This window comes from Stegastes partitus, unplaced genomic scaffold, assembly GCF_000690725.1.
Source record: "Stegastes partitus isolate 25-593 unplaced genomic scaffold, Stegastes_partitus-1.0.2 Scaffold1363, whole genome shotgun sequence".
Taxonomy (NCBI): domain Eukaryota; kingdom Metazoa; phylum Chordata; class Actinopteri; family Pomacentridae; genus Stegastes; species Stegastes partitus.
Window position 1 is genome coordinate 99,683 of NW_007579094.1, and position 12,754 is coordinate 112,436.

A 12,754-nucleotide genomic window follows, 5' to 3' on the forward strand; every position below is an offset into this window, starting at 1 on the left:
TGAATCAGTGCTTCATCTATTGACTGGGATAATAATGTAGAACTGACAGTCTATTGTCTATAAGGTTATCCAACAACTGCTTTTTTGCACCTTACCCACTTTATTTCACTTCAGAAACTAGCAGACGCCTTGGCACTGCCAAACAGCCAGCAGCTTTGAACACCTCGGCTGCTTAAAGGACTCCCCGACGAGCGCCGCTCTCGTTTTTTGGCAGAGCGCAGGAGGGATTTGCCCCGACTCAGAAGATGTACTGTTGTTTTCTTTTCTTTTTTTTTTTATTTTCTGCATTGTTTTTCGAGTTGGTGCACTCAACCTGCCGTGTTGACACACTGCAGCGAGAACCGAAAGAGGAGAACGACTCCTCTGAGCCGGAGCTCAACCCCCGTCACGCGCACCTGAAACCCTCTGCTGGCCCGGCAAATATCACTCCACAAAACACCGGAAACGAAGCGTGGAGAAACGAAGGTGCTGCTTTGTATTCAGGGTCTGGCTCAAGAATCAGTGTTTGCTGAAATGTTTTTTTCTATCCTGTAGTGTCAACTCCTCTTTTCAAGAAAGTCATGTTAGATTTCACGCAACAAAAACCTGCCGGCGCTCTCCCAAAATACAACAAAATTCAATCTCATTTTCGCCTCCCAGCCAGACGCTGCACTTTTTCCTTTAACAGAAGTTGGAGGACTCTTGTGGTGGTGCTCAGTGGCGTTACAGCAAGTTTTCTGGCTTTGTCAATTTTGCATTGGAGATGCCTTTACTGTGATGTTGACCCATTTACTTCCCAATATTGTGTTCGATTTTCACTGCTCACATTATCCTCCTCCATGATAACAGCAGTTAACCAGCTGATCTATGTGCACACAAGATTACTTGATAAATAAAACGCCTGAAAAAAGCAAACTTACTACACTAACTGCTGCATTTCTTCCACATGATGCAAACAAGTGTAAAAAGATCACTTTTGAACAGCAAACTGCAAGCATTTGTTATGAAGTAATTCGGCTGATGCATATTTATATGCTGCATTTCTACTTAGAGAAGCTTTAGCAGCAAGAAAAAAAAATAAAATAAAAAGCTGCTTTTATGACTAAAATGGGATTTGTTAAACAGATGCCCGTCCTGGTGCTTTGCTATCTTCGGAGAGGAACTACACTTTATTTCCTCGGCCGACTCTCTGAAACATTAAGCACTCAGGGAAGCCGAACGGCACAAAACATCAAACCAACAAGTGGTTGACGAATTGCCTTTATCTTCCCACTGATGTTCATCTCCGTACCTGAGGAGACGCCAGCATCCATTTGTCTTTATCGCAGCACAGCGGAGGCAGATGAGAGCTCCTCATTAAAAAGCGGATATACTATAACGCTGCCCATCATTACTCATCTCTTTGATTCCGACGAGCACCTCGGCGAGGCCTCACATCGCAGTTATACCATTTACAGCGCGGCGGCCTTCCTCGGTTCCATTTAAACAACTTATTTATTTGACAGGACTGCTCGCTGGGGACTCCCCCCTCGCTGCTTTTAAGTGCCTCGCTGAATTTCTGCAGCCGCGCGATAATCCATTAGGAGCAGCAGGAAGTCTCCATCATGCACGCTCATGGTCAGCTATCTTGCTTGGAAAACTCTGCAACCGGCTGCTAACCCAACTCAAAGGGGTAATCCGCCCAAAGCCAAACCGTTTTCATCCTCGTGGAGCAAGTTTTAACAGCTTATTATCTCAGAGGTGGAAGCAGCAGTCGGAAACTTTACTTATATAAACATTCTCTACTTCAGGCAAAACTTTACTTTAGCACATCCAGCATAAACATGAAAACAACTTCACTACAAACACTCATTGTGCAGAATCACCGATCAGATATTTTCGTCTTTAAGGTCACAAGTTTACTTTTTAAAAACCTTACACTGCTTAAAAAATTATATATCAGAATCAATATCGTTATTAATTTTTGACACGTGCCAGAAAAAAAAAATCCACTTGGATATGTGGGAAATAAACCACTTTTCCATTTGTTTTTCATTAAAAAACAACCGTGGCATCATGTAAACAAACTTATTTGAAGGGTTACAATCCGGAAAATTAATGGATATTTGGTACATCATGCAATGTGCTTCACAAATGTATCAGACCACCACCCAGTGTCAGGTTTATGCCACAGCTGCCCTAAATTAACAGCATTGATAATTACCAATATCATTACTGTAATGGTTAATGCACCAGTATGTAGAAGCTCTTTAACCAAAGTTATAATTTTAATGCTAAAATAGAAATATTACTGTTTCCATTCATTTCAAATTTACTGTTTTACAAAAAAAATTTAAAAAAAGAGTAAAGCACATTATTATTTCTTGATTAAGATGTCAAATTATAGTTATTTATTTGCATTCCTGGACAGAAAAGTTAGTTGAATATTATGCTTGCTTCATTTCTGACTTCTCAGGGAAGCCCAGTGAGCCGGCTCAGACGTGGGTATAAAAAGAAGAATTCAGTTTATCTTTAAGAACCTCTGTGTGGCTTTATTAAATTGACACCTCAGGGGTCAGTAGAAAGCTCCAGAAAAAGCTGATCATTGTTGCTGCAATATTCTCAAGGTCAAGAATGAATTTTCATGCTCAAATTAGGTCCAGTCTGTTACGAACATCTGGTTTTTTTTTTGCACTTTTACTGTAAAAACTGCTTGTTTGAAGTCTGTCCAAAGTAAATATCCACGTCAGACCAACACCTGCACCAAGCATTGTTTATTTCCAGCTTTTCCGGCTGATGCTGCACAAACAAATTGGAACAGATTTCGACCACCTTGCAACTACAACACAATTACTGGACCGATTAGGTGACAGGGAGCCTAAATATATTGGACCAACAGTTTCTACATCAGTTTACTTTCACCGTTATGGGCTTTAACCTGAACCTGCGCTCTTCCCTGCAGTCAGTGTCTTTGGTAATTAAGGCCGCTCACACTGTCTGGCTGCCCGGGGGACGCGAGTACAAGCCCCGGTTTCATACTTTAACGTTCATTATGTTGTGCCTTGTTAATCTCTATTTATGTGCTTTGTTGCCGTGTAAACCCTCCGAATGAACCCATTTCCTCAAAGTAATTTATAAATAACGGGAGCAGCCGGCGTGCCCTCTCTGCGGTGGCAGATACAGCACAAATTCTCATCAATCATCATGCAGCGTATTTATTCAATACTAAAAAAAAAAAAAAAAGCTCAGTTCTGGGGCTCCCCATCAGCCTGAATCTGTGCGCGACTTCCAGGTTGATTACTTGGACCATGTTTTATGGTTTAAGACCAATTCATGGTGCTTGTGTAAGCAGATAGTTTCAGACAGCAGCCGCGTTTTTGTACAACGCTGCAACAACCCAACAACAGATAGAAATGGAAACCATCGCTGGCTCCAAAACCTCTCCCATTCAAAAAGCATCAGCTCCTCTAAGTCGGTACATTTGCTCCTCAAGTCATTATGATGTAATTTAGCAAATTCACTCATTCTGCTCGGTGTCCTGGTGGCCCTTTTTGAAAATAATTAAACAGATTTAAGGTCTCATTCCTGCAAACGTTTGGAGGAAGCAGGCCAGGAGGTTCATTCACTGCTGAACTCAATTTTGATCCATTTGTGATATTTGCTGTTATTTGCAGATTCGTTAGCTTGTTTTAATCAGTTTTTAGCTCACCATAATTATGCCTTGTTCTTCTGCGCTAACAGACCCTCAGGGCATTCTAACATCTAGTATACTCTGCAAGAAGTAAATCTTTATTTTCCAAATGGTTTCCAATTATAGCGTCGAGTATAATGTGTTCAATGCACCTCGCCCGCAACAAGCTGTACGCATTGGTAACGTGCTATTATTAGGTTTCAAGTGTCACTCCACCTGCTTCACCCTGAAAGCCCTGGATAAGACTGGAGAACATGGCGTCTGTTAGAAAGCCAGGCTTCAATTCAGCTCCAATGCAAACCAAAAAGGAAACGCTGTCACTTCATAAGTTCATCTTTATGCACAGTCTATGTTCTATAATCATGAGCATGTCGACATGAGCACACTTCATACAGGCTCGCTAGAAAATATGACGCAGACTTCCTTCTTTGTTTGCAATGTTTGGCTAAAAAAGGCAAAAACAAAGACAGGCACCGATGTCAGCATGATAAACTCTAAATGTAAAGATAAAGACAACAAATAAGGTTAATCTACCTTTAAAATATAGTCCTTGACAAAAGCTCCATTCTCTGTTTGTGTAAAAGCTTCAACATTCAAGTATTAGAAGAAATAATGACGTTTGTTTGTTTTTAAATCAAACCATACATTCAAGAGCGATGTTTCATGATGTGTTTCTTCAATAGGAACAAGCAGACAGGAAGCCAAAGTGAAGATGGAGAAGTCAGAAGGACCAGAAAAGCTGATACTGTTGGTTTTGATCTTTTGTTGGACGCTAACTTTAATAAAACTGTGCAATAATGGAAGCTTTAGCTTGTATCACCGGCATAAATGGCTGCTGATATTTGAGATATTTGTGGCATTTCCCATCCCTAATGCATACCTATAACTCTTACACCATTTCTTTAGGTTCATATTTGGGTATTGGAGTGGCCACATTTTTTGTGAAGAGTTTTTGAAGTGTAGCACAGATGAGAACAACAACCTCTGCATTTGTTTGTTTGGTTGGTTGTTCAATCAAAGATTTACCAAAAGTTCCAACACTGGACATGACTGGCTGCTCAGAACCATTTCATTTGAACTCAAGTTGACAGTTTTACATTCAACATTGAACGGCTCCACTCTGACAGCCAATTGTTTTGGATATTGCTCTTTCTTGCAACTCTATAAATCAGCAATAACAACATATTCCCGCCTGCAAAACAAAAAACTTCACTGTGCAGACAAAATAAAGTCCAAGAGAGTCTCAAGTGTCTGTAAGTTGATTTTTAGAGTGTACTGAAATGAATACGTTGATCGTCTTGGAAAACAAACCTGTGAATTTTAGTGACTCAGCAACAAACTCAGAACAGCTATTAAAAGTTAAGTTGCTAAAAAGTCAAGAAATTTCCATCAAACATTCACAAAAACAAAATCCAAGCCTGAGGTCCATCAGAAACGATCTACTTACGGCAGATTTCTAAGCTCTCATCCGACCCGTCCTCGCAGTCCGGCTCGCCGTCGCAGTGCCACCGCTTCGGCACACACTGGCCATTGTGGCACACAAAGTCCACCTCTGCACACGTCTTCTTTACTGCGATGTGGAGGAGAAAAGAGAAAGGTGGGGTCATTATGCGGGCCTTGTGTGCTTTAATAAAACATCTCACATTAAAGAAACACATGAATAATAGAAACCGGAGCCACACGTGAACGTGAGTTGGCGTTCACCCGACCACAGCTTCGTCGTTTCTCTCTCAGGTGAAAAGGTCGCGAGTTTACGGCCTGTTGCATTCTGATGAAGCAAACCTCACACATTACGTTTAGAATGCATGCATGCAACACAATCCTCTGCTGTGCTCATTATCCATCAAAAGAGGAAGATGGATAACATGGAGAAGATTGGGCCTCGAGGTTAATCTGGCTCATATTTATTCAGATTTGACGCCGGTGCTGCACTATACACCAATTACTATAGCAAGAAAATCATGGTTTTCCAAATAATGGTCGCTGAAGTTTATTGAGCAGATTTAATGTCAGTGTTATGGCAGTAAATATAAACTGCAGGGTTTAGAATAAACTTTATTGATCCCTCACTGGGGAAATACCTACGTTACAGCAGCTACGTGCAAATGAAGCTGAGTAGGAAACAAAACAAGATATAATCTAAACGACACACATCTTTCACATGTACAGATATGGCATTAATGGAAAAATGTGTTTAAACATAGTGAGTAGAACTGAGCTTTAAAGTTATGTAGAGTAACAAAGTTACTGCAGTTATAGAAAGCATTTTATTACTGTATTTGAAGAGCTAAAAGAACAGTTTGACCTTGTAGGACGGAGTGTAAAACTCGTTCTACAGCAAACACAAGGTTGTATCTGACCACTGATTTTTAACCTTTTGCATTCCGAGATTAATATGAAGCAATGTGGATTTAAAGTTTAAAAAAAAGAAAAAATTAAGAGTAATTCCAATTCCCAGATGGATTTATTATACGATTTGCAAAAAAAGGGGAAACAATTACTGCATAATCTAGAAAAAGCAATAAAACACATTTATGCTCATCTGCATTAAAGATACGACATCAGTGCTGTAGCAGCGTAAGCTAACATTAACACACAACCTGCACTTACACAGCCTTGAACTGCTTCACAGATCTGAACCCCAGACGTTCAAGACTGAGAGTTTATTTTTTTAAGTGGTCAGCTTAAAATGAAATACGTGCTTGAAGGTTCAGACAACTTTGTTTACCACCAGTCAGTCCGTCATGTGGACTCACAACTGCAGAGCTGCTTATTAGCTTCCTCCCTGAAATTGACGAGGCCAAACTGTTTATTTAGAGCCGTTTTCGAAAAACAAAATAAACATCCAGCTTTTCATATCTGAGTTATAGAGCGAGCCGTTTCCTGACATTTCTCACTGAGAGTTAGTGACTAATTGCCACCTTCAACCCCCTACAGCGTATCGAGATATTTACTTTTGTACTTTGTAATTACAATCAGGACTCTCAGCATTATAATTCTAGCTTATGATATAAAAACAACCATTTAGCTCGATCTCTAGCTCATGTTGATCTCGTGGAAGAAACAAGACTGAAGAAAGGCCACGTAACGAAGCAGAGCAGCGGTGTGTGTGGAAGGGGGAAAAAAAAAACAACAAAAGTGTAGAAACTATCCCTCATGGCCTGTCAGGAGGAAAGATGGAGGTTTTCCAAGATGTCGGAGGGCTTTCGAGACCGTACAGCAACACCAACCCTTCCACTCTCAGTAATTCTATGTATACTGAGGGATGGAGGAGACACTTGAGCCTTTTCCTCACTTTCTCTGACCAGAATACAAATATGTACTTGAAAAACAACCGACTCGGATTTAAGCCGTGACAGCAGAAAGTCGCAGTGGGACTCATTATCAAGCTTTTTTTTCCCCCTTTTTCTTTTAATTTATTATTAATTAAATTTGGTTTCTTTCACGTGTGTGTGCGCCTCACTTCTGTCTGGGTTGAAAGTTAAACAGATCCCAAAAAACGGGTAATAGCTGAACACTCAAATGCAACAAAAACGCCAGCGAATGAGAGAGAAGGTGAAGGAGGTGGACTGATCATGGACCGAATTGTTCTATCATCACTTCACTGTTACTGATCTGCTCCTGTTCTGATGCAAATTCAACAACCTCCACCTGTTACATTACATTAAACTCAGTATGCAAGCTTTCAAATAATTTAGCACCTTATTTCCTGCAGGAATTCCTGCGTATCGATATGTAAAATTGGGATTTATTTCCTATACATCAACCCTGCAGTCCAATCAGCTGCTCTTTTTCTCCACTCGCTCCCATCGCTTGTTCTTTCCTCCCTCCCTCCACCGTCACATGACCCAGATAGATGAAAGTATTGGCCACACATACACATGAACACGCGTAGCCATATTTAGCTCTGCTCTGTGTGCCACCTTCCCATCACCAGGTCATTCGGTCCCAAGGGATGCTGGGAAAGGCTCCCGGTGGGGCTCGGCTAACGCGGTAGGTTCTGAATGTCATGTGACAAATCTGACATGTGTGCAAATGTGAGGAGGCGACGGCATCAGTCATCTACTCCATCCTCCCAGTGGGAACTTTACTGAAGCGAATGAAAAGAGCTGGACATGATGTTTGCTTGCGTAACAACTAGAAGAGTGGGAAAAGGACACATTTACGATTTTATCTACTATCGTCGTATCTGTGATGCATCAACAAAATCTTTGCTAGTTTGCACTTTTAAGGCAATTTAAACAGCAGAAGGAACTTGTGCAGACTTAAGAGTAGCACAGCTAGCTAGTAAATATTACAGTTAGCATGCTACTATTTGAATGACTTTGTCCATTGGTGATCTAACTGACCAATTCTTAAGCTGTAGTTACCGGTTGCACCATGAGAAATATGGAACATCATTTATTACGAGCAAACTCTATTTTCTTCACACGAAACTAGATGTGCAAACACCCGACCAGAGCAGAGTTGCTGTAAGCCTAATGTCTTAAATAAATGCTTTTGCTGTTGTAATCTGTCATCTCCAGTCCCACAATAGACACGGAGTCTCCACATCCAGCCAGAAATGGAATTAACTTATTCTAGGCCACAGGTACAGGAGCTGTCACAGCCAGCTGCAGCTGTATTCATCTTTCTCGTCATTTCTGAATAACAAAAATGCACTGAGTAACGCTGTCTGCATTCTAGCTCGCACGCTTTTTCCTTTGTGCACCATCAGAACATTCAAATCTGTGCATACATTTAAAACAAGTCTCTGTACAATATAGTTTTTTAAACATATATAGGAATGTGTGCAATATCCTTTCCTACATTTAGAATAATCTTGTACAACATCGTTACTTTGCACAATCCAATATCTGAATTTTACAAATGCAAGAATCTGTACAATATCACCAGCACTTATGTTTCTTGCTTATTTTTCATGCTTTTCCGGCTCTAACACTACAAATTTCCCCGCTGCAGGATTAATAAAAGGCCTCTCTTATCTTTTTACTTTCAGTACGTACTGCAGCTTACCCTGCAAAGTACATATTGTTGCATGCAGTATGCATACAACTGGGACACAATACATCATCACAATATTGCGCCCTAAGCTTCGACCATCTTGCTCATATATCAGCCGGAGTCTTACACTGTGAAACACCCCCCGGTTCGTGCACGCTCTCTGCAGCTCAAGCCTCTCACTGAGCGAGACTCGGTGACGTATGTGGCGCATTTCAGTCGGATTGTGGGTCAGAATGTCCAGAAAAGCGTGCTGGCTTGCACACGGCAAAATGAGGCCAGACGTAGTAGGACATCCTTGTGTTTTTTTGGCATAATGCACTTGATTTACTACGCATCGTGACACTAAATCTTCTCCTGGCACACTATGTAGTACGGCAGTCTGGATACTGGAATGCTCAGTGTGAAAAACATGCATTAATATTAATCTCAAGCTGAAGTCATTGAAATTCTTTGCTCCGACGTCTTACTGCTTAACAGCGAGTGGCATCTGTTTTGGCTAAATAACAAATCCGACGTTAGGGAGAGGAGGCTCAAACACTTTACTATTCTGTGGCGCTCCGTTAAATATTTGGGTGAGCCGAAATTCAACGCCGAAGATAGCGGAGTTACAAAATAATAATCGGAGGGCACCGGTGTAAAATATTAATCTGCCACCCTGTGAGGCGACCTTTAAAGATACAACTCTGACTCAATTTCCAAACTTCATTTACATATTGTTCACTTTGGCAGGGGAATGCGCTTAATTGCAACCAAGACGGATTGTCATCCGGTCGCCCACGCTCCACCAAAGGCCACATAAACAGAGTAAACAAAAACACATTTCCAGTCCAGTTACGAGCAGAGAAGAAATTGAAATGGCAACGGATCACACGGGAAGAACAGCACAGACTGTAGTTTTGATTAGGATTCTTACTGCCGCACAATCCTGTGACTACACCAAAATAAACAGCGCATTAGTCTGGCTCTCTATACTTTGAGTTTTCTATCCTTTCTGTAGCTCTAAGCCATACGCAAACTGCTTTATAAGGAGGACAACTCTTTAGAAACAGCTCGCAAAATATGTAATTTCATTTCAGCGATTAAACTAAATGGATAGAAACTGTTATTTTTAGTTCTACAATTTTATAAATAGCACTCTGCGAGGAGACTATGGAAATTTTTTGCCAACTCACTTCACAAAAAGAGAATAATTTCACATCCCACCTACCCAACTCGCCACCTGTTCCAGTGGTGACTCTCTAGACAACGTTATACATCACTGCTGTCCAGGAAACTGATTCAAACACAGTTTTTTTTCCTCCCTACCTCACTGCTATATCAGTCTATCACTCCCCCATAGTCTAGACTGCTTCCTTGTGTGCACAGCATTTGATAGATTTGCTCGTATGGATATATTTTTCACAGAACCGTGCTGCACCGACTGAACCACCGGCTTACTGTGTGGCCATCAAAGTAAATTGAACGGACATTTGGAGCACGAGTGAGTATTTCCATCAGCAGGATGGGATGTGTGGGATTAAGTCACAGTAATGTACGAGCGTGTCACCCGCCGCAGCATTTGGTTTAAAAATGTGCATTTTATACGTTTCTGGATAATAATAGCGCTCGATGGCACAGGAGAATGAGATATAGACGAGGTTTGCCGGTAAAAATCTGTTGGTTTTGGCATCTTTGTGAGATTTGTCGACATCAAACAGTAGCATAAAATTCATGGCTGGCTTTATTTTCAGCTGAATATACGACGTGTGTGGCAAAGAGAATCCACATTTATGTTTTTTTTCTCGTTCTAAAGTAGAGACCGTAGTCGGTTTTGTTATGGTGGGCAACATTTGGAAACCGTTGACCTCTCATTATTCACTCGCTGACAATGTTGCTTGAGCATCCCCAAATATAATTAGCAACACAACTGTGAGGACAAAATGAGCAACCTTGGGCTCACTTGAGAGATTTGTTGAAATACAATCAGTGGATTTATTACAGGACGGAGTGAGGTCTGAAGCGCAAACTGACAATTTCAACTTAATTAAAAGTGAAAATACGAGTACACACTGAGGTTTTGAATCTGCTCTAAAATTGTTTTTTATAACAACAGATAGGGCCCGGTCTTGGTACAAGGTCCTACATGAAGAAGGCTAACTCAACACATCCCTCTCGCAGTCTTGTTCATTATTATTGTGTTTTATTCTCTGATATTCGTGCATCCGGTGGCCTTACGTGACGGCATTCACGCTGTGTGGAGTGTGCGTGTAGTTCGACAGCGTTCATTTCCTCACCACATGAGTTCTCGTCGCTTCCGTCGGTGCAGTCCTCGTCCCCGTCGCACTGCCACACCGACGGGATGCAGCGGCCGTTTCCACACTGAAACTGACTGGCTTCACATTCTGTCTTAGTACCTGCAAAAGAAGACGGACACACAGGGCGCATGAGGTAAAACCGAAGTGATTACAGTCCTAAACGTTTCCATAATCACCATTTACTGCTTTACATGCAATTTGCATTCGGTCTAGTCCTGAGAGGGCTCCCCGCAGCGCTGTAATTTCAAGCGAACCGGTTTTAAACACGACTATTTGGCACTCAGAGTAGCTTCACACACAGAAAGTCTTCTTGACCCACTTGTTGCACAACCAGACATGTGAACTGAGGTGAAATAACTTGCACCAAACTCTAGTAAGGCAAGTCACGACTTGCTCTGGCACTTGATGTACAACGGTTGCGTCTTTACAACTCCATGAAAACAGTAAACTGGAGAGAGCTGAATGCTGTTTGTGGAGGCGCACAAAGACGTGAAGCTGAAGGTGACGTGCAGTCGGTATTTTAGCAGAGAACTAAAACTTTGTGTCCCGAAAATGTCAAACTGTTTGGGGTTTGCCGCACTGAATGTCTTTCGAACAGGAAAATGAAGGACGTAGCGGAGAAAACTCTAAAGACTTTTGATTTTCTGAAATGATTAGACCAGTAGATTTCTGTCTATAGTTTACAAAAAGACAAATAATTGGAATCACCAGTAGTCATTTAAGAAGCAAAAAAAGGAACTGTGACCGCAAAGTAAACATTTTTGGATTCTGAAATACTATTTGGACAAAAGACAAAAGACATTTTTCACTATTTTCTGCTGATTTTTACGCCAAACAACTCCTCGATTCACCTGAAAAGGCTTCGTCAGGTTACTAATTAAACCAGCTATTGAATATTGGACTCCTTAAAATATTACTGCGGAACAAAATAATTTAATTCATGCAGTGTTTTTTTTTTTTTAGCACCACATCGAAGGCACTTTAATACGGTTTCATGGCCATATTGGCAAAAGTATGAAAGCATATTAAGCCGATATGGACAAATTTCCCTGGAATTATTACATTTTTGAAAGTACTTCCACTAATTAAATTAACAATCTGGACAAGAAAACAAATGACGGTTTAACCAATGAAGAATGACTCATTTGAATTTTTTTGCTAAACTCAGCACCGTCTCATTATGAGTTCATCAGCTTCCTGTCTGCTGGAGTCAGCTGCCATGTCAGCGTTTGCTATACGTCTGATAATACCGACTAAAACTCTGGACCGAAGAGCCTCCTACACACACAAAGTCAGATAACAAACCCATTTGAGCTATAAAACATTCACCGACTGTCTGCAATCAGATAAAAAAATAAAAAAATAACACTGCATTTGACGCTACTACATCTGACAGGCAACATGAAATATTTACCACACGTGTAACTTGAATTTAAGGTAAATTAAGTTAGATGTTTCAAGATTTCCTTCACAAAGAATCAGCTAGAAACTACAGCAGAAGCAAAAACTGACCAAAGAGAAGAAAAACAAGATTTCCAGAGCTGTTTTTTAAGAGTGCAGCCTGTACTGGAGGCAGTGACGACTTCAGATCCTAAAATAACACAGTGTGACCTTGGCGCTTGCTTTAGTCTGGACTGAGTGTCTGTCCAGGTGGGTAAATGGAGCGCAGAGCAGCGATAGGAGCCCCGGAGAGGTCACAGTTCTGGCTGAATCACTGTGCCGCTGAGAGGTCAACCAGCTTTCATTTAAAAAAAACAAGTTACTTGCTAAAATCTTAAAGATGTTTGCCAAAATAGGACAGCAACAG

At 41.0% G+C, this 12,754-nt stretch overlaps 1 protein-coding gene across 2 annotated transcripts in view; it reads right to left on the reverse strand.

The window, feature by feature from the left end:
- The window catches only part of vldlr (very low density lipoprotein receptor), a 68,014-nt gene that overhangs the window by 44,021 nt on the left and 11,239 nt on the right, over positions 1 to 12,754 (reverse strand). For both annotated transcript variants that reach the window (XM_008298957.1, XM_008298956.1), the window contains exons 2-3: positions 10,927 to 11,046; positions 5,097 to 5,219 (exon numbers count right to left, since the gene is read on the reverse strand). In XM_008298957.1, the coding sequence (XP_008297179.1) occupies positions 5,097 to 5,219; positions 10,927 to 11,046 (243 nt within the window). The remainder of the gene's footprint in view (positions 1 to 5,096; positions 5,220 to 10,926; positions 11,047 to 12,754) is intronic.